The sequence below is a fragment of the Oryctolagus cuniculus genome, chromosome 2 (genome assembly GCF_051225735.1).
Source record: "Oryctolagus cuniculus isolate XC-2025 breed Fujian yellow rabbit chromosome 2, ASM5122573v1, whole genome shotgun sequence".
Taxonomy (NCBI): Eukaryota; Metazoa; Chordata; class Mammalia; order Lagomorpha; family Leporidae; genus Oryctolagus; species Oryctolagus cuniculus.
The window spans coordinates 164,142,931-164,165,704 of NC_142868.1; the positions used below are offsets into that span (position 1 = coordinate 164,142,931).

The 22,774-nt window shown below is 42.7% G+C and overlaps 1 protein-coding gene across 5 annotated transcripts in view; it reads right to left on the reverse strand.

Moving 5' to 3' along the window:
• The window catches only part of DYNC2LI1 (dynein cytoplasmic 2 light intermediate chain 1), a 42,047-nt gene extending 21,930 nt beyond the window's left edge, over positions 1 to 20,117 (reverse strand). Inside the window, exons 1-6 of one of the 5 annotated variants that reach the window (XM_089326469.1) lie at positions 19,782 to 19,922; positions 17,461 to 17,578; positions 11,134 to 11,254; positions 8,785 to 8,818; positions 5,229 to 5,298; positions 2,383 to 2,471 (exon numbers count right to left, since the gene is read on the reverse strand). In XM_089326469.1, the coding sequence (XP_089182595.1) occupies positions 2,383 to 2,471; positions 5,229 to 5,298; positions 8,785 to 8,818; positions 11,134 to 11,167 (227 nt within the window). In that variant the 5' untranslated portion in view covers positions 11,168 to 11,254; positions 17,461 to 17,578; positions 19,782 to 19,922. Of the gene's footprint in view, positions 1 to 2,382; positions 2,472 to 3,631; positions 3,822 to 5,228; positions 5,299 to 8,784; positions 8,820 to 11,133; positions 11,255 to 17,460; positions 17,579 to 19,579 lie in introns of those variants that run through there. The other 4 variants (XM_089326471.1, XM_002709901.6, XM_089326473.1 and 1 more) reach the window with 4 other exon arrangements.
• Positions 20,118 to 22,774: the final 2,657 nt, after the last annotated feature.

A 22,774-nucleotide genomic window follows, 5' to 3' on the forward strand; every position in this document is an offset into this window, starting at 1 on the left:
GATGAAAATTTTTGTTTCCAGTGTATTGGAAATTCTTGTGTTACTTTTTTTTTTTTTTTTTTTTGACAGGCAGAGTGGACAGTGAGAGAGAGAGAGAGAGAAAGGTCTTCCTTTGCCGTTGGTTCACCCTCCAATGGCCGCCGCAGCTGGCGCACCACGCTGATCCGATGGCAGGAGCCAGGTACTTCTCCTGGTCTCCCATGGGGTGCAGGGCCCAAGCACTTGGGCCATCCTCCACTGCACTCCCGGGCCATAGCAGAGAGCTGGACTGGAAGAGGGGCAACCGGGACAGAATCCGGCGCCCCGACTGGGACTAGAACCCGGTGTGCCGGCGCCGCAAGGCGGAGGATTAGCCTAGTGAGCCGTGGCACCGGCCTATTGTGTTACTTTTTCATAGCAAGTGACACCTTAAAAACCTTATTTAAAAAAAATAAACTCTTAAAAACAGGGAAACAGACCACAGGAAGTGCTCTATTGCACTATTGTTCAATGCAACTCTGTGTCTTCAAAAAGTTCATGGAAATGCACATTATGAGAAAACTTTACATGAATTTGAACATTTTTTGCCAAAATAAATTTATCCTTCAATTCCATATTCTGCAAAGTTTTTTAAGTATCTTTGTATAAGTCTATGAAGTTATTTCAAAGATAAGCATATCTAACAGCATCTACCAATATTATTCTTTCAAGTTGCTGGGCTTTGTACAACACAAGGAAATTATGTGTCAAACTAATTCTGACTGAAAAATGCTCTGAGATTGGCAACTATACTAACAGTGCAATGTTTTCCATGAATTCTTTTACCACTCAGCAACCTATTTTGGACCTAGGCCTATGGCTCCCTTTCCAATGTTCAGCACAACCCTGACCCCCTCTCCTACAGCAGGCTGCAGCTGTCCTAGAGCTCCAGAGAAAGGAAGGCCAAGACCGCACAAGGCGAGGTATGAAGGAAGCCGGGGGAAGAGCTGGCTTTCTGCTGAACCCAGCTTTTCTACAAGCCTGTAAGGCCCAGCTGGTCCCAAGTCTCGAGAAGAGGAAAGGGAGATGGCAGCAAGTCAGGGCCACAGCGAGAGCCAACTCAAAACTCAGGTGAGAGTGGCCTCGGTGTTCCCCTGCTCTCTCTCACCTCTGCCCACACTAGACAGCAGCTCCGGTTCCTTCAGGTGTTGCCTGCCCGTGCTGTCTCTTCTCAGCCATGCCACCATGAACCACCCTAACTCCAACGCAACTCTGCTTGTCTCCATTAAGGAAATCAAATGGAAAACCAGACAGCTATAAAATGCCATGTTCCGAAAAATAATGGGAAAAGGTGGCAGTGGCTACATGTATGAAAGCAAGATATAAATGTGTACATAAAATATCCAAAATCCATACCAAGTATATTCACAAACCCTGAAAAGACGGAAACACTCTGACATATTAACAGTGGTTATTTCTTATGTGATTCTGGATGCTCTCACTTTCTTTGTACCTTCCAGCATTTCCCAAAATTTTCTAAATGAGTACACATTACTTTTCTAATCAGAGAAAGTAAATTATATTTTACTGAAAAGAAAAAGAATTATTGGATGAATAAAGTCAACATTATATGTATCCAGTCAGTTATAGAAAAATAATTGTCCTGTTAACAATAAATAATTCTATCCTCTATGCATCTTAATAACAAATAATGGCCAATGCTTGTATATTTGGGCCAGGCAGTAGCAACAGTTTGTGTTAAACTTTGACAAGAATAAGATATTTCAGATTTAACATTTTTGCTTTTTTCTTGGCTAAGACCAGTACCCAGCAGCATTGTGAAAACTGTCACAATTTTCCACATCTAATTTGGTCAATATGTGGGAGTCTTCTCAGGAAAACACCACCAAAGGGTTATGAGGTTTCCCCAGGTTCTGTTTCTTTAAGGTCATCAAATAGAGACATTTTCTCTTCTCCAACGGATAGTCTTCCTTTGGAGGAAGCTTTGGCAGTATTATTAGTATAAAATTAAAAAATGTAATATGCAGCTGAAGAAAAAACTCAGAGGTGAATTATCTCACACTGACATGGATATTGGAAAGAACTAAGCTTCGCAAATTTATTGTTGCCAAATGAATTCACTGCCCAAGTGCTATTTGACATTTGTTTGTTTGCAGGCTTGCAAAATATGTTACTAGTGGGAATGCCAGCTATCTTATTTCAGCACAGGCTACAACTTAGTTTTTTTCAAAATCTCTTTGAAAGCATTATAGTTTTAACACTTAGGAAGGAAGTGAGTAGAGGTCTTCAGCAACATAAAACTGTCCCCTGAAATTCTGACTCACAAAAGCCCACTCATATTCATCCTGTGGACACTACTGGGTACCTACTGCCCTTCTCAGAGCTGGCTTGCTTATCACTTACCGTAAGGTGTCACTTGTGATTGGTATGCTGATTAAATCCAATAAAGAGGTTCCTCCACCCAGTTCCCAAAAGTGAGCAATATCTTTAGGCTGAAAAACAGGTTTTTAAATATATAATAAATGTTCTGAATTCCAAGGACTTCTTTTTTAAAGTTATTTATTTGGGAGTCAGAGTGACTGAGATAGAGAGAGCTCCCATCAGCAAACTCCCCAAATGCCTGCAATGCCCAGAAATGGTATGGGCTGAAGCCAGGAACTGAGAATTCAATCCAAGTCTTCCATGCAGGTGGCAAGAACTAAACTATCTGCACCATCACCGCTGCCACCCAGGGTCTACATTGGTAGGAAGTTGGAGTCAGGAGCTGGAGCCAGGTATCAAACTCAGGTTCTCCGATGCAGGATGCAGGCACCCCAACCACTAGCTTAGCCACTAGGCCAAACACCCAGATTGAATTCCTGGCTCCTTGCTTTGGCCTGGCCCAGTTCCAGTTATTTCAGGCATTTGGGGAGTGAACCAGTGAATGGGAGATCTCTGTCTATTTCTCTCTTTCTTCAAGTAAATGAACAGATACATATTCTTAAAAAAGCTTTCTTTTCTCTAGCCCGCTCTTCAAAATGCACCAATGCATCTATTCCAGAACAAAGAGGAAACATTAAGAATATATAGTCTAGGCCGGCGCCGCGGCTCACTAGGCTAATCCTCTGCCTTGCGGCACCGGCATCCCAGGTTCTAGTCCCGGTCGGGGCGCCGGATTCTGTCCCGGTTGCCCCTCTTCCAGGCCAGCTCTCTGCTGTGGCCCGGGAGTGCAGTGGAGGATGGCCCAAGTGCTTGGGCCCTGCACCCGCATGGGAGACCAGGAGAAGTGCCTGGCTCCTGGCTTCAGATCAGCGCGGTGCGCCTGCCACAGCGGCCATTGGAGGGTGAACCAATGGCAAAGGAAGACCTTTCTCTCTGTCTTTCTCTCTCACTGTCCACTCTGCCTGTCAAAAAAAAAAAAAAAAAAAAAAAAGAATATAGTCTATATATTTGCACAAACATCAATTCTACCAATACCTTAACAGAAGATATAAACAGTTACCCTAATTTTATAAATATCACATTTAGCATACATTTAAACAAATTTTAAATAAAATTAACATGCTGAACAAATTTGGGGTTGAAAGCATTTATAGTACTAATTAGAGATAAAACAGCTGAATTTGCATTCTGACTTAAGATGAAAGAAACTCACAAAATGAATCAGACATACAGAAAAGGCATGAGGACAGGGATGAACCGGTGGCAGTCCCAGTGGTAGATGAAGATCACTTGAGGCAAAGTATGAGCAACATCCATGCCTAATTCCCATGGGGAACCTGACAGGCTACCAGACAGGCTGCCAGGCAGACTAAATGACTGCTTCTCTTTTTATAGGACTCTTAAAGTGGATTGACGGGGCCAGGAAGCCAAGTAGTCTGCAAATAAGACTATTCCATGAGAACTTCCCAGACAGCTAGTTAAAGCATCCCTGCTCTCCCCTAGACACTGAGGAGCCAGCAAAGTGCTTTTATTTAGAACTCTTAGGGAACATCTGAGACAGACATGATGTTTCCAGAAACAATATGGCAAAGTCTTACTTGATAATAAAAAGTCTAGAGGAAAAAAAAGGTGGAAAAGGATCACATGGATTTTTATAAATTTGCTACTATAAGCCTGAAAGTGACAGTCATTACAGTGAATTTTATCTTTTCTTTTTTTTTTAAATTTACTTGAAAGAGTTACAGAGAGAGAGAGAGAGAGAGAGACAAAGAGAGAAAGAATCTTCCATCTACTGGTTCACTACCTAGATGGCCACCAACAGCCACTGCCGGGTCAGGCCAAAGCAGGAGTCCGGAGCTTCATCCAGGTCTCCTACATGAGTGGCAGTGGCCCAAGCACTTGGGCCATCTTCCATTGCTTTTCCCATGCCATTAGCAAGGAGCTGGTTCGGATGTAGAGAAGCCAAGACATGAAACCTGCAGCCATGTGGGATGCCAGCGTTTTAGGTGGTAGCTTTACCTACTATGCCACATTACTACCTCCCCTCCACCCCTATTTATTTTTAAAATGTTTACTTTCATTTACTTGAAGGGAAGCACAACAAATATAAGCTGGGAGCTGGGTCAGGCCAATGCCAAGAGTCAGGTACTCTTCTCAGATTTTTAGAGAGACAGTAACAAAATTGTTCTCAGTTGAAAAAAAAAAGTTACATTAACACTATTAGAATAAGTAGGCCAAAGAACAGTATGATGGGACTGGTGCTGTGGCACAGCAGGTTAAAGCCCCGGCCTGCAGTGCCTGTATCCCATATGGGTGCCGGTTCTAGTCCTAGGTGCTCTACTTCTGATCCAGCTCTCTGTTATGGCCTGGGAAAGCAGTAGAAGATGGCCCAAGTGCTTGGGCCCCTGTACTCATGTGGGAGACCTGGAAGAAGTTCCTGACTCCGGATCAGCTTAGTTCTGGTTGTTGGGGTCATTTGGGGAGTGAACAAGCAAATGGAAGACCTCTCTCTCTCTCTCTGGCTCTACCTCTCTGTAACTCTGTCTTTCAAATAAATAAAATAAATTTTTAATAAAAAAGAACTCTACGATAAAGTTACAAAGGAATCTTATTCTTTTATTTTTAGACATAACAAATGAGAAGGCTGAGCTATTTTCAGTTGATTGGATTATCTGCTGAAATACATTTGAAGTTTAAGTGCATAGAACTATAAAGAATATAACTGGATATGTTCAGTGATGGCCAGTAAGATAGAAAATGTAAGACAAAGTCAGCATCATTACTTTCCCAGCTATGGGCAGAGCAATAACACTTAAAAAGACACTTACCGTGTTGTGCCCCTTTGCTCTTCGTCCATAGGTATATTCCAAAGCCAAGGTTGGTTTTGGTGGCTCATCCCTGTTCAATAAAGGCATAGTCTTACCATGGTGGATGGTATTAGTTTCTTATGTTACCTTACCCAAATTATTTTTGCTTCCTCTTAATAATTTTAACCTGTTAGCTGGGAAGTTACCAATGTAATAGCATTGAAGTAAGCATGAAAAAGATTTTACATATTAAAAAACAAGCCTTCAAAAACACCATCTTGGTGGCTTTTAGTGACAGCTGCAGAAGTGAATAATAGCATGATGCGGTAGCCCCTACAGGCCCTGTGGGGGCCAGTGGAGAAGGTGATGGGGCTAGCATTGTACTGCCCCTAGCAGCACAAGTTTGCCACAGGCAGACCGTATGGGAAGTGCAGAAATCAGGTTGTTTTTTTTTTTTTTTTTTTTTTGATAGGCAGAGTGGACAGTGAGAGAGAGAGACAGAGAGAGAAAGGTCTTCCTTTTGCCGTTGGTTCACCCTCCAATGGCCGCCGCTGCAGCCGGCGCACCGCGCTGATCCGATGGCAGGAGCCAGGAGCCAGGTGCTTTTCCTGGTCTCCCATGGGGTGCAGGGCCCAAGCACCTGGGCCATCCTCCACTGCACTCCCTGGCCATAGCAGAGAGCTGGCCTGGAAGAGGGGCAACCGGGACAGAATCCGGCGCCCCGACCGGGACTAGAACCCGGTGTGCCGGCGCCGCAAGGTGGAGGATTAGCCTATTGAGCCATGGCGCCGGCTAAGAAATCAGGTTTATGTCCAGTCTTGACGGGGTATCTGGGAACTTTAAGACTGTCAATGGGAGGGAACATTAATGGACACTTCAATACAGTTCTCTATCTTAAATCATAGCTCAAACTTGGGCATCATTTAGCTTTGAGAGTTATAAACAAATTACATAAGCAAGTGCAAAAAGTCAACAAATGATTTGGAAAATATTAAAATGATTAGATGAATTACTTATACTATAGCTTATGCTATTTGGTAATCAGTTTTATGGTATATATTTTAATTTAATTTTTTTATGGTAAAACACATAAACTATGTATTTTCAACAATTTTTAATGTACAAATATAGTACTATTCACACTGTTGTACAACTAATCTCCAGAACTCTTTCATTTGCAAAACTGAAACTCTATATCTATTAAGCAACTCCCTCTTTTCCTCTCCACTAGTCCCTGGTAACCATCATTGTATTTTCTCTTTCTATGAGTTTAATTCCTCCAGGACCTCGTGTAAGTGGAATCATACAGTATTTATCTTTTTGTGTCTAGCTTATTTCACTTGGCATAATGGCCTTAAGGTTCATCCATGTTGTAGCATCTATGTCAGGATTTTGTTCCTTTTTAAGGCTGAATAATAATAATGGTATATATCTCTTTTGAAAGAAAGAAGAAATTATTTTTTAAAAGATTTGTTTATTTTATTTGAAAGGCAAAGTTAGAGAGAGAGAGAGAGAGAGACAGAGACAGATCTTCCATCTGCTGGTTCACCCCCAAAATGGTCATAATGGCTAGAGCTTGGCCAGACTGAAGCCAGGAGCCAGGAGCGAAGAGCCAGGAGCTTCTTCCAGGTCTCTCATGTGGGTGCAGGGCCTCAAGCACTTGGGCCGTCTTCACTGCCTTCCCACATGCATTAGCAGGGAACTGAATCTGAAGTGGAGCAGCTGGGAGTAAAATCTGTGCCCACATAGGATACTGGTGTCACAGGCAGCAGCTTAACCTGCTATGCCACAGCACTGGCCCCAAAATGAAATGATTTTTAAATCTGTGATTCATATGTTTATTAACTTTCATTCTTGCATATGCCTTTTTTCATACATATATAATATTTGGTTAGATTTACCAAAAGATGGAAATTTTCTTTTATGACTCAAAATGTTGTTCTTTTGAGACAAAATTTAGAAACTCTGATATTTAACCCACAATTTGGAAAGTTTTTCTGAGTAGACTATCAGTGAATTAAATTAATATTTTTCGAATCAATGTAGTATTTTGTGTATTTATCCTAAGCTAACATTGTATTAGATAGTCTGTTTATAATAAGAAACGGCGTTGTGGTGCAGTGGGTTAAAGCCTTGGCCTGAAGCGCCGGCATCCCATATGGACGCCGGTTCTGGTCCCGGCTGCTCCTCTTCCAATCCAGATCTCTGCTGTGGCCTTGGAAAGCAGTGGAAGATGTCCCAAGTCCTTGGGACCCTGCACAAACTTGGAAGACCCGGAAGAAGCTCCTGGCTCCTGGCTTCAGATCGGTGCAGCTCCGGCCGTTTTGGCCAACTGGGGAATGGACCAGCGGATGGAAGACCTCTCTCTCTCTCTTTCTCTCTCTCTCTGCCTCTCCTCTCTATGTGTAGCTCTTTCAAATAAATAAAATCTTAAAAAAAAAAAAAAAAGAAAGACATTTAAGTGTGGCTATGAGAGACAGAGAGATAATATAGGTGTCACTATGGATAGTTAGGTCTCCTCAGAGACAATTTCACAGGTGAAAGGAATTACACAAATCCAAGATTCCATTATTTGTATTCTCTAATAATATTTTTCAAATGAGTAATGTTTCTTTGACCTCAAGACCAAATCCCACCTCTTTTGATGTTTTTGGAGAAGTTATAAGAAATGTCCATTAGGATGACGGGAACAGAGAATTATCTTCCAAAACTGATAAAAGACCTTCCTTGACAACTTCCTGCAACATGTATCAGTCATGATCCTAAATCTTAATCTGATGGTATGCTTCTATAGTCAAGAAGTATGCAGATATGAAAAATAAATGGCAAAATGTCCAGTTCGAGGACTAATCCTGCATACCTCTGCACAATTTAGAAATTATAATTGATGTTCAAATAATCATGAATTAGGTAGAATAAAAAGAATTTAAAATAGCAAAGTAGCACAGCCAATATGATGGGAAGTACTACTGTAGGCTGGAAAATCTAGCATTAATCTCATAATTTTTTGGTTTGTTAGTTTTACCTTTAAATGAAATCTTAAAGGTTACACTAAGGATTCACTAAGGAATATTTAATATTCATTAACTATTTTGTTTGAGTCTCAGAATCGTTCACCTGTTATCTGTCTTTTAGAATCTAACTTGCCCTAAAACAACTAGGGTAAGCATAAATACAGTCTAAAGGTTAACATAAGCCGGTGCCGTGGCTCACTAGGCTAATCCTCAGCCTGCGGTGCCGGCACACCGGGTTCTAGTCTCGGTGGTTCTAGTCCCGGTCGGAGCGCCGGATTCTGTCCCGGTTGCTCCTCTTCCAGGCCAGCTCTCTGCTGTGGCCCGGGAGTGCAGTGGAGGATGGCCCAAGTGCTTGGGCCCTGCACCCCATGGGAGATCAGGAAAAGCACCTGGCTCCTGCCATTGGATCAGCGCGGTGCACCGGCCGCAGCGCGCTGGCCGCGGCGGCCATTGGAGGGTGAACCAACGGCAAAAGAAGACCTTTCTCTCTGTCTCTCTCTCTCACTGTCCACTTTGCCTGTCAGAAAATTAAAAAAAAAAATAAAGGTTAACATAATACTTACCTGTCAAGACACCTTAGAATAATAGTAGTCTTTCCCTGGAAATTCAGAAAGAAAGAATACTGTGTTAATGTCATCCATATGTAAAATTTTAGTATTGTTCATAATTATGGTTCAAAATTTATCACTTGAATGATAAATTACCTGGAAACTGAAAACTAGAAACTTTCAGAATTCTTCTAAAGTTTGATAAGTGGGAAAAGTTAACTGTCAACTTTCCATCACAGTGTAACTACACTGCTATTATTATAATTATAAAGTTCCACAGATGACAAATATTAGCAAATCCTACCTCACTGCAATGGTCAACTTGGCAGCTGTCTTAAAATTTCTCTACTCATTAATGCTAATTACTAGTTAAGCTGATGATGAGTGTCTTCTAAGATGTTTTCATTCCAATTGTTGAGGTGGAAATAAAGAAAAAAGATTACACACAAATAAAGGACATGTTGTAAATATGTTCAAAGTAGGCTTTTCAGATACTGGGTTGCAGTAATAGGCTTGTTTTATATATTTATATATATATTTTTTTTGACAGGCAGAGTGGACAGTGAGAGAGAGAGAGAGAGAGAGAGAGAAAGGTCTTCCTTTTGCCGTTGGTTACCCTCCAATGGCCGCCGTGGCTAGTGTGCTGCGGCTGGCGCACCGCGCTGATCTAATGGTAGGAGCCAGGTACTTTATCCTGGTCTCCCATGTGGTACAGTGCCCAAGCACTTGGGCCATCCTCCACTGCACTCCCTGGCCACAGCAGAGAGCTGGCCTGGAAGAGGGGCAACCGGGACAGAATCCGGCGCTCCGACCGGGACTAGAACCACCGGGACTAGAACCCGGTGTGCCGGCGCCGCAGGCTGAGGATTAGTCTAGTGAGCCGCGGCGCCGGCCAGTAATAGGTTTGTTTTAATTCTGGAGGATGTACCTACTACAAGTTTCTTTTTAGGATTTGAGAAATACCGATTCTGGCACCATCTCTGCTAGTAACCATGAAACTCAACCTCACACTAGTAAAGACCAGCTCAGGGTTTAAATCATTATTTAAATAGTAAATCTCTTGAAAAAAAAAATGATCCTTTGCAAACAGATAAAACAGGAACAGCAGGAAAAGCTCTACTGAGGAAATCTTTGGATTTTAAGGAAACTAATTTGGAAAACTCTGAATTGCCAAACACAGATCATTTTACTCTATTTTCTTCTCTAAAACACCCACAACTTTTGAGGCTGGTGTTGTGGCTTAGTGGGTTAGGCTGCTTGTGACAGCAACATTCCATATGGGTTCTGGTTTGAGAAATCCCAGCTCCTGGCTCCTGGCTTCAGCCTGGCCCAGCCATGGCTGTTGAAGCCATCCTAGGAGTGAACCAGCAGATGGAAGATCGATCTCTCTTTGTCCCTCTCTTTCTGTAACTCTGACTTTCAAAATGAATAAATAAATCTTTAAAAACCTATTATTTGTATAATACGAACACACTGAATGAATTTCTTTGTAATGAGATATATAAAGAAATCACCAAAATGATATAAATATTATATATTATGGAAGTATGTTTATTGGCTGGTGTGTTATCTAACTGAAAAACTAAAAACCACCTAAATGTACCAAAACAGGAGTCTGGCTAAATTATGGTAACCCATTTAATCAAATATGCAGATATTAGAAATGACAATGTGGGGCTGGTGTTATGGCGTAGCTGGTTAAGCCACGTCCTGCAATGCTGGCATCCCATATGAGCACTGGTTCGAGTACTGGCTGCTTCACTTCCAATCCAGCTCCCTGCTAATGTGCCTGGGAAAGCAGTGGAAGATGGCCCGAGTACCTGGGTCCCTGCTACCCATGTGGTAGACCCAGAGGAAGCTCCCGGCTCCTAGCTTCAGGCTGGCCCAGCCACTACTGTTGCAGCCACCTGGGGCATGAACCAGTGGATGGAAGAGCTCTCCCTCTGACACTCTCCTTTCAAGTAAATAAAAACAAGTCTTTTAAAAAAAGAAATAATAACATAGAAATATACTTTCATGGTAAGACATTTATAATAGATTTGCATGGCTATTTCTAAATAAAAATATATTTTCATACCTTCTTGAGGTATCTACACACACAAATCCGGAGGGACATAACTATGTTAACAGCAACTGCTTCTGACTGGTGGATTTGCAGGTAATTTTTAAAGTAAATCAGGATTTTCTTTTTTTTTTAAGATGAAAATATTCTCTTTATTAGTGATAAAGCTAATATCGGAGAATACTGCTGTGCATAACTAGACTTGAACAACGTGGACGCAGTGGCAGAGGAGGAGTGCTATATTAGTGGAAAGAAATATCCCATCTCCAAAACCAGGAGTATATGCATGGCTGTTTTGCTCTCCTGAGCCACATCTTCTGTAGCCATTTCTTCCATTAATCCCTTAAGTGCTTATAACTTTCAAATTTATAAATTCTTGCCATTTTTTCAGTTCCTGCTGAATATTTCTTAACTCCACAGGCACTGTAACCACAAAATGCCCAAAATGAGACTTTTCATCCATATCTGTACTTCTCCTTACTTTATACTCTTCTGTGCTCCCCACCTCTAAAATTATACTATGTACCAATTTCCAAAAGCTATTAATCTTAATGATCCTAGATTTTCCTGCATCCAATCTATCTCCTAATTTCTTCCAATAAGATTCCTCCTCCACTGTTGCTACTTGAAGCCCACTTCTTAAACATTTTTATACTGTTGACTAAATAGTCTGGTTAAAAAATTAGTTTATTCAGCTAGTTAAACTGAGGCTTTAACCTCAGAAACAACCAGGCATTTGTCTTGAATCAGGTGTTCCACAAGCCTAGTTTGGTTACAGGTTTTATACTCTGCTGAGTACATACACTGAATAAGGTTTAAAAAAGACAGATACACGTGTGGTTATAAATCACATTGAAAACTGAGGAAGGATACCTCATTGAAAATCAAAGAACAACTGCTAATATAAAATGAATGCACTAGGGATTACTGATTTTATTTTCCTAGAGAAGTCTTTTATTTAATGAGTAGAAACTTCATAAGTACAATTTTAGGAATATAGTGATTCTTTCCTCCATACTTGCCCTCCCACCCACGCTCCCATCCCATCTCTTCCTCCCTCTCCCATTCCCAGTCCCATTCTCCATTAAGATTCATTTTCAATTAACTTTATACACAGAGGACCAACTCTATACTAAGTAAAGATTTCAACAATTTGCACACACACATACACAAAATATAAAAAACTGTTTGAGAAGACGTTTTACAGTTAATTCTCATAATACAACTCATTGAGGACAGAAGTTCTGCATGGAAAATAAGTGCATAGTGATTTCTGTTGTTAATTTAACAATTAACACTTTTATATATGATGTCAGTGACCACTCGAGGCTCTTGACATGAGCTGCCAAGGCTATGGAAAACTTTTGAATCCATAATCTCCATCAGTATTTTTTTTTTTTTTTTTTTGACAGGCAGAGTGGACAGTGAGAGAGACAGAGACAGAGAGAAAGAGAGAAAGAGAGAAAGGTCTTCCTTTGCCGTTGGTTCACCCTCCAATGGCTGCCGCGGCTGGCGCGCTGCGGCCAGCGCACCGCGCTGATCCATTGGCAGGAGCCAGGTACTTATCCTGGTCTCCCATGGGGTGCAGGGCCCAAGCACTTGGGCCATCCTCCACTGCACTCCCTGGCCACAGCAGAGAGCTGGCCTGGAAGAGGGGCAACCGGGACAGAATCTGGCGCCCCGACCGGGACTAGAACCTGGTGTGCCAGCGCTGCAAGGTGGAGGATTAGCCTAGTGAGCCGCGGTGCTGGCCTTTTTTTTTATTTTGACAGGTAGAGTTATAGACAGTGAGAGAGAGAGACAGAGGTCTTCCTTCCGTTGGTTCACTCCCCAAATGGCCGCTACGGCTAGCGCTGCGCCGATCCGAAGCCAGGAGCCAGGTGCTTCCTCCTGGTCTCCCATGCAGGTGCAGGGCCCAAGCACTTGGGCCATCCTCCACTGCCTTCCCGGGCCACAGCAGAGAGCTGGACCGGAAGAGGAGCAACTGGGACTAGAACCCGGCACCCATATGGGATGCTGGCGCCGCAGGCGGAGGATTAGCCAAGTGAGCCACGGTGTCAGCCCCTCCATCAGTATTTAGACAAGGCCATAAGCTAAGTAGAAGTTCTCTCCTCCCTTCAGAGAGAAGTACATCCTTCTTTGATGGCCACTTCTTTCCACTGGGGTCTCTCTCACAGGGTTCCTTCATGTAGGACATTTCTTTAGCCACAGTGTCTTGGCTTGCCATGCCTGACATGCTCTTGGGGCTTTTCAGACAGACCAGAATGCCTTTAGGGCTGATTCTCAGTAAGAGTGCTATTTAAAGCGAGCAAAATCAGGATTTTCTAACTTCCTTACATTGAACATATATCATATGTAGCATATTTTTTTAAATGTCTAAATAAATAAGGATTATATTATCTAAAAATTAATATCCACTTTGCATCAGAAAGAATAAAATAAGAATTAATATATTTTATAATTAGAAGGAATTTTAGACAATATCTTGGCAAATTCCTCAAATTCTTCAGGACCCTATTGTTAATTTAAATCATTTTCATTATAAATTTCATATAAATGGGTATGTGGTTACAACTCCAAATAAACATAAACCCAACTTGGAACTGAAATCAAATTTTAAATTATTATTAAAATGACAATCCAAAATTTTAAAATTTACTAGTAAGCTGTGGTCCCCAGAGAATGTGTCCACAGATTCCAGGGTTTCCTAATTCGAGAAACACTGAGCTACTGCAAGTTCATTCAGGACCCTCAAAGTGAGTCCCATCTTCCCTCCAATACCTCAGTCATACCAGAAGTCCAGTGGCCCACTATCCTCAGAACTCTGCGTTCCATAACCCTCTATACATCCTTTAATGTGACCCAATAACTCCTCCTGTCCTCCCTTTCTCCAAAATCCTGCCCCTCTGAAACTCTAGTTCTGAGACGGGCCAACTCCTCAGTTTCTCAGTCTTTTCTTTACAACATTCTCTCCACCTGTAGTCCTTAACTAGAATAAGGCTGTCCCAGAATTACTTCCTCTGCACACACAAATCCAAGAAAACACTATACTAATAGTGATCACTTCTAGTCGATGAATTTGCAGATTAAGGAAGCTCTTTTAAAAAAAGCTAATTATTCTCACCACCCCATGACTTCAGGGCCCTCATTGTTCCCCAGTGCCACGCGCAGACAACTACTCTACTTCCTCCACCAGAGTCTCTGAGCCTCGGAGGCACATACCTGTCTATCAGCATGGGTGTCACCCCTTTTGGCTCACACTCCACCTTCCCCTCCCCGCTACAGTCATGAGTCTTGTTGATTTCACACCATGTGGGCATGCACAACCCACCCAATACCCTGACATCTCTGGCAACCTCACTCAACTTCTGCCACTTGTCATTTCCAAGGTTGTATCTTGGATCATTTCTCCAATGGAAATTGTACCACTTCCAAAATCATACTCACACATAACACATTCTCCAATCACTTCTTCAAGAATCCCCACAAAACTCTTAAGTCTTAGTGAAAAGTTTCAAAACCCATTGACCCCTTCCCACCAAAGTTTCTCCTCCATAAGCCCCCTTCTACTTTCACTGCTCTCCTTCCTATCTTAGGGATCACAGTTTATCATTACAATCACCTCTTGCAAATATCTATTCTTAGGCTTCTTCACTTTGCATCCACACAGCAAAAACCAACCCCGAGAAAACTCGATCACCTTCTACATGCTTGCATTCATGTGGAGAGAGGAGACAGCAAAGTATTGGTTTCTTCGGTAAATAAGCCTATGACCCGTGACTGAGTGCCTGGGTTCGATACCTGCCTCTGGCTCCTGACTCCAACTTCCTGCGAAGGCAGACCTTGGGAGGCAGGGGTAATGGCTCAAGCAGTTGGGTTCCTGTCACTCACGTATTCTATTAGTTGAACAACTGAAGCATTAGTTGCTTATTTCTCCTCATCTTTCAAAATAATGTTCTGCAAAAAGTATACCGTCAGTTGCTTTTTAAAGAACTATACCCTCAAAAGTTGTAGATATTTCAAGGGAGTCCCCAAGTCCTCAAAAACAAAATCCATTTTAATCTATGTTAGTGAAAATAATTAAAAACAGCTTTTATAAACTACATATTTCTCTGAGAAAAAGGATAAACAAGTAAAATATGAAATAATACAAAACAAATAGGTTGTTTCCAGTAGTAAATTCATGAAATGAAATGCTTATATACTGTACTTGGGTTAAAATTTTAAAATTCATATGGGCTGGGCTGGAGCTGGGAACCCATAACTAATTCAGGTCTCCCATGTGGGTAACAGTAACCCAATTTACATGAGCCATCACCACTGCTTCCCAAGATCTGCATTAGCAGGAAGCTGGAGCCAAATGTGAGAAATTTTTTTTGTAAAGATTTATTTATTTGAACGTCAGAGTTACACACAGAGAGAAGGAGAGGCAGAGAGAGAGAGAGAGAGAGAGAGAAAGAGAGGGAGAGAGAGAGAGGTCTTCCACCCACTGGTTCACTCCCCAATTGGCCTCAATGGCCAGAGCTGCGCTGATCCAAAGCCAGAAGCCAGGAGCTTCTTCTGGGTCTCCCATGCGGCTGCAGGGGCCCAAGGACTTGGACCATCTTCTACTGCTTTCCCAGGCCATAGCAGAGAGCGGGGTCAGAAGAGGAGCGTCTGGGACACGAATGGACGCCCATATGCATGTCAGGGCTGCAGGAGGAGGCTTAACCTACTTTCTGCTTCCGCAGCAGATGCTGGCTCAAATTCTCGGGTCCCCGCCACCCACGTGGAAGACTCAGATTGAGTTCTAGGTTCTTGATATGGCCTGTCCCCACCCTGGCAGCTACAAGGATTTGGGAAGGGAACCAGCAAAGGGATGATCTTTCTTTGTCTCTCTATCTCTCTGTCTTTCAAATAAATAAAGTAAATAAAATTTAAAAAATAAAGTCTTTGTAGGACAGCCCATTACTAACTGCTCAGAGATATAACCCATTCTTTAAAATTCTGTTTAAGAAAAGAGGAGGGAGAATACACTGTGAAATACTGATTGCGCTGCTAATTGGAGCCAACTCAGGGAGAAGCTATGGTGGAGACACTGGGCCCCCTCCTCTTCCTAGCTTGTCCTCTCATCAGAGACAGAAATTGCAAACCAAAAACCAAAACCAAAACACTTCAAACATGCCAATGCCCTTAAGCTAAAGCATGAAGCACAGAAACTGAATGGTAATAAGAACCCCTGATAGAAATGAGCTACAATCCTACATGACTTTGAGCATGTCAGACCTGGCAAGCCTCAATGTTTTATAGACTGTGTCACCAGCAGTTATGCATCCCTGGCAGGAAACAGCCAAGCAAAGCTGTGTGAAAATGAGATGCATCTGTTCCTGCTCTGTGTGTCTACTTCCAAAACCTTCTGGCTGCTTGGTTAAATAAAACCTAAAATTACAGTGAGTGGGGAGGGATCTCTCCTACCAACCAGTGGCCCATTACTGCTGCTGTATTTCCCCTACATTTTTCAAAACAATTAATAATCCTATGACAACCATCATTAACATATTTCAACTATTCCTGTAATAAAATTCCTAAAAGTGAGACATCTGAGTCTAAAATATGAATATTGTATTAATTTATTGATTTAGATGCTGAGAAATATGTATATTTCAATGGATCACAGCTTTTATTGTCAATTGAGGTAGAAGACCTAAATATTTTCAAATAGCAAAATAAAAACACAATAGTTAAAATATTTTAAAAATTTTTGTCAAGCATTATAATTGTTCCTAGATCAATAATAAGTACTTTCTTTTTAAAATTTTTAGTTTATTTGAGATGGAGGGAGGTAGCAGGACAAAGAGAGAGAAAGAGAGGGAGAAAGAGAGAGAGACAGGATTATCCTGAGGTTTTTTTTTTTAAAGATTTATTTATTTACTTGAAAGTCAGAGTTACCCAGAGAGAGAAGGAGAGAGAGAGAGATAGAGGTCTCCCATTGCTGAGTCACTCCCCAAATGACCACAACAGCCAGAGCTGGGCCAATCCAAAGCCAGCAGCCAGGAGCTTCTTCCAGGTCTCCCACGCGGGCGCAGGGGCCCAAGCACTTGGGCCATCTTCTACTGCTTTCCCAGAACGTAGCAGAGAGTGAGATCAGAAGTGGAGCATCTGAGACTTCAACCAACACCCATGTGGGATGCTGCCACTGCAGGCGGCTGCTTTACCACCGCACCAGCGGAGAGACAGCATTAAAGAAAGTCAGCTTCCATCCACTGGTTTACTCCCTAGACGTCTGCGGCTGGGTCAGGGTGAAGCTGGGAGCTGCAAACTCAATCCAGGTCTCCTACCTAGGTGGCAGGGACTCAATTACTTGAGCCATCACTACTGCCTCACAGGATCTGCATTAGCAGGAAGTTGAAGTCAGCAGCCACAGCCAGGAATTGAACCCAGGTACTCTGATGTGGGACAAGGGTATCCTAACCAGCATCTTAACCACCAGGCCAAATACTTGCCCCCTAAGTACTTTCTAATTCATTCTAAACTAGACTGACCAGGTAGTTAAAGAGTTAAAGTAACTAAATCTATATCAAAGTATCAAAGTGAATTTTGCCACAGGTTGTTAAAGCATCACAATTGAAGAATAATTTTTAAAGCATTACCCCATTTTTACTGCCGATGAAGAAAACAGATTTTTCTCCAATTTCAACTCCATTGTGTTCACTTCCACTAGTCCCTCTTTTTTCGACTTCAGCTTTTGCAATTTCCCATAGAGTTTCACTATATGAGAGGTAGAAAAACAAAATTCAGAGAAACAAGAAGAATCCTTTCAAATATTTGTTTCAAGTTCACAGAAACCTTCTTTAAGTGAAATTTAAAAACAAATTAGTAATTTTTTCCTGGGGGACAATAACTTGGCAAAACATCTAAGGACTAGTCATTTTACAGTTTTTTCTTTAAGCCAGTTCCTTTGAAGAATACTGAAATTGCCAGAGCATTTACCAACGGGATTTCGGGCTGTGTTATCCTGGAGTTTCTAAGCAAGGTTCATAGCTGTATGTAGTACCTTCTTGGCCACACAGGAAGATACAAGGACATTGGGAAAAACACAACTTGGAAAACTACCAATGCTCCAATCACCCAGGAAGATAGGAAACAGGCAAAGGCAGCATCCCAAATCATCTCTGCTCTCTGCAATATTTCTTTGTGTTTTTGTTTTTAACATCATGTCTTTGGCTGAAATGTTTTCTTAAAAGATTTTTTTTATTTCTTATTTATTTGAAAGGAAGAGTTAGAGAGGGAGATGGCCCCAACTGGCCAGAGCTAGGCTGATCTGAAGCCAGGAGCCAGGAGCTTCTTCCAGGTCTCGCATGTGGGTGCAGGGGCCCAAGGACTTGGACCATCTTCCACTGCTTTCCCAGGCCATAGCAGAGAGCTGGATCGGAAGAGGAGCATCTGGGACACAAACCGACGCCCATATGGGATGTTGGGGCTGCAGGAGGAAGCTTAACCTACTTTAGCACAGCGCTGGCCCCTAGAAATCTTTTTTTTTAATATAAAAGTACAAAGCAAAGGGAAAACAGAGTACTGTATTGAACTAAACAAAATATGAGACCTGATGGTTCCTAGCCTGAATCTCTTTCTATGCATATGAACTTGAGCCAATGACTTAATCTGATTGTCATTTAATAATAAAACATTTATTAGCATCAAATACATGCAAGCCCCTGTACTAGTTCTCAGACTCAATGCTGTTTCTTCATTCCTCAAATACCAATAAAAAAGAATGTCAGTGTCACGTTATGATTGTTAAATGCCACAATTCATTTCCTGTAGGACCTGCCCCATTAAAATACAAAAATTACTGAGAGCTGGGGCAGGGCAGGCATGTGGTATAAGGAGTAACACTGCTGCCTGTGCATCTGGCATCCCAAAGGATGTCAGTTCGTGTCCCAGCTGCTCCAGTTCCGATCCAGCTCCCTGCTAATGGCCTGGGAAAGCAGCAGAGGATGGCCCAAGTGCTTGGGCCCCTGCACCCGCGTACATGGGAGACCCAGATGCCACCGTCTGGGGAGTCAATCAATAGATGAAAGATCTCTCTTTCTCTTTCAAATAAATAAATTCATTTTAAAAATTACTGAGCTTATAGTTATCTCTATTCAAGAACCAGGAATAATAAAAGGCCAACAGAGGAACAAAAAAACAAAAACATGTTTGTGCTGAAACTTATGCATCTGTTTCGCGGATGAGCCTCCAAGAACTCAGTTTGGGCCTGGGCTCTTCATTCACACGCATTCCTTCAAGTGATCTTCCTAAGCACGCAGCGGACGGAGGGAGGCCGCCATCGTGCATATCCGTATCCAGTGGGACCAAAGAGGAAAGCTGACAACTTTTTACACTGATGTTCGTAAACCTAACAGCAATCACACTGTGGTCCACGACGTGAGAAACAACTTTCTTCTGTTCCGAGGTTCAGCTGGTATCTCGAGAACAGGTCATGAAAATGAACATCTGGGCACGGAAGAGCTCTGGTGTAATTAGCAGGCCCTCAAGGCCTCCTCCCCTGGCCTCCGCTTTCCAAGTTTCCTCTCATTCGCAGCCCCTGCGAGCCCCGCACCAGGAGGGAAGGCCCTGGGAAGGTCGCTTTGGTCCGGTTCACCGCGCATCCCCTGCGCTTGGAACAGCCCCTGGCTCGCAAGAAACCTTCACGGAAATCTGGGAATGGGTGGGGCTGAGGATGTCTCAAAATCCCTCTTTCTTCTGCTTCGGGCACTTTTCTACCTGTTTGCAGCAGAGTCCTGATGTCAGAGGAGAGATCTCCCACCTCCCCGACCATCCCGACCCGGGCTGCTAGGACCCGACGCACAATCTTCTTCCACCACAGGTCCTCTCCTCAGGGGCACCCTCAGCGGCCTCTCCCTCCTCTGCCCCTTCGAGGTTCCGAGGGAGCGCGGGCCTGGCGCAGATGGCGCTCGGGGACTACCTGGGCATCCTGGCTGGGCTGCCTATACGTCGTGAGCCGGGCTTCGGGCCCAACCTAGAATCAGGCTGGCGGCGAGTCGCGGGACCAGCAGGGGAACGCAGACCTCCGGCGTTGCCATGGGAGCAACGTCGCGCCGCGGCTGCGTGCAGAAGATTGGCATCTTGGGAAATGTAGTTTTCAGTCTTCCTTTTCTCGTCTTCCTTCAGCATCCATCACCAGGACGTGAAAGAACCAGGGGACAGTGGTTACAACCCTGGGACCGAGGAGCAATCGTTTCTGAGTTGGGAGTTGTTGTTCTCTTATTAAAATAAGTACTTTACTGAGTGCCGATATGCCAGGAATCACTGTTCTCACACATCTTTTATTTTTCTCTCCCCAGTAGCCAAGGTTTGGGAATAGAGCGTGAAACAATCCCTTGAGCTGTTATCCAGTAATTTACTGGAAGACATGAACATATCTTTAAACTGAAAATAAGACAGCGATTTTAACGTTTCCCAACTTTGTGAGTGTTTAGGTTTTATGCAGTAGCACATTATTTATTAGTAAGTCGATGGAGCTAGTGCATGTCTTACTTCACTTATCTTATGAGTATAGATTACTTTTGCTTGAACTTTGTGGTGTTTTTATAGATCCCAAAGCCTCCACAAACATTGAGTTGTTACTACAAGCAAGACACTGGGCCACACAGTAAGGAATCAAGAGATGAGTATGATGAAGTCCTTGTCCTCAAAAAAGACATACACAGCTAATTACAACCACTCAAAGAAGTAAATGAATAAGAAATTGCAGAGAGGCACAAAAAATTACATAAGAACAAATGACTAATTATGCCTGAGGAGATGGTGAAACATTCATGGTAAGTGATAGAAGTTTTTTTTTTTTTTTTAAGATTTTATTTATTTATTTGAGAGGCAGAGTTGCAGACAGAGAGGAAGACAGAGAGAAAGGTCTTCCATTCTCCCGTTCATTCCCCATATGGCTCCAATGGCTGGAGCAGGGCCAATCCAATGCCAAGGAGCCAGGAGCTTCTTCCAGGTTTCCTACATGGGTGCAGGGGCCCAAGCACTTGGGCCATCTTCTACTGCTTTCCCAGGCCACAGCAGAGAGCTGGATTGGAAGAGAAGTGGCTGGGACTTGAACGGCACCCATATGGGGTACCAGTGCTGCAGGCGGAGTTTGGTCTACTATGCCACAGCACCCACCCCACGCAGATTTGTTTTGAATGTCGAATAGACCCAGGCTTTCTAAGGAAGATTCTTTCTCTACAACCCTCTTCCAGTTTCTATGGTGTAATGTTCAAGAACAGGGGCTTTGAAATAAAATAGACGTAGACTCAAATCCTGCCTCAATCACACAGGCTAAGTTGCCATCTTTCAAATTGAGTAAATGACTAAATTTTTCTGATCCTGTAAAGCATGGAGAGATTATGAGTTTTAAATTATATATATGCACGCATATATAATACATGTATTTAACACATTGTAAGCACTGAATACTTGCGATTATCAAATTTTAATTTATTAAATTTTAATTTTCACTGGTACACAGCTTCAAAAAAAGAAACAGACAGAAGGAACACATTCCTGGAAATGAAGCATATGTTGATTAGAGGAAAAGGCATTCACTTTGGATAAAGTCTTTGGTAACAAATCCCACAACACATAGGTGCATTGTGGAGAGTGAAGGCTGTAGTCCATAGGCAGGGGTGTAACAGGTATGTAATTCAATGGAGAAAGAACAATTTCAAAGGGAGTTGATGCATTCGTCATTGAATCAGCATGTATACCCTGGTGTTAGCCAGCCTATAGATTGATGTAAGACTAATGATTAGGGTTCTGGAGCTTCGGAATCCCTTTGCATGTGAGTTAGGAAGCCCCATTAATATTGGTGATAATCACAGGGAACATCTTTATAACTGTCTGGATAACTGGGATGGTAGCTAAAGGATGGAGCACACTAACAAGGAAGGTTGTCATCTGGCTGGGTCTTGATTGCCAGTATCGATTCAGGGTTGATTCAATTGATTGCACTGAGTGAGTGAGTTCTCTTTTCTTCCTGAGACTGCCCACTTGAGCAAAGAAAATGACCTTCCCTGGAAGATGAAAACTGTTCACAAGGTTAAAGATTTGAGCTTCCACACTGGATTACCCAGAAGACTCAATAGCTGGTGATGGAGGAGGTACTTTTATGCTTTTTGTTGAATGGGAGGAGCTACAGTGCAGAAGCGCAAAGATGCCTGCAAGATGTATTTGGGAAATATAATAGTTTGGGGTGGGAACACATGATGTACACAATGAAGCTAAGATGGGAGAGCAAACTGGACAGAAAGATTGGACTATCATGAAAGAAAGACCCTGCAGTTTGACTTCACTGGGTTAAATATGAAAGGCCAATTAAAATTAAAAAATAGGAGTATGCCATGGCCAGACCTGAATGTCAGTGAGGTAATTTTTTGCAGCTGTGTGGAGGATGTTTTGGCGTCTAGAAGACCACATGGGGTTTATTATTAACAGCTGTGAAAGTGATAGAGTTTTGACATTTTTTCCTCTTGCTTTTCCAAGTTACATAAGCTTATCACAGAAAAAAGATATGCAGAAAAAAAGAAGAGGGCAAAATCAGAATACCCCAGAAGTAGACTATTTACACATTTAGCTGTGTTTCGTTCTCATTGTTTGCCTTATAGAGTTGAGATTGCACTGTGAAGTTAATATCCTGATTTAACATTCATCTCCCCCATCAATTTTTAAAAATGCATTATGAGGCTGGCGCCGCGGCTCAATAGGCTAATCCTCAGCCTGCAGCACCAGCACATCGGGTTCTAGTCCCGGTTGGGGTGCTGGATTCTGTCCCGGTTGCTCCTCTTCCGGGCCAGCTCTCTGCTGTAGCCTGGGAGTGCAGTGGAGGGTGGCCCAAGTCCTTGGGCCCTGCACCCCATGGGAGACCAGGGGAAGCACCTGGCTCCTGGCTTCGGATCAGCGTGGTGCGCCGGCTGC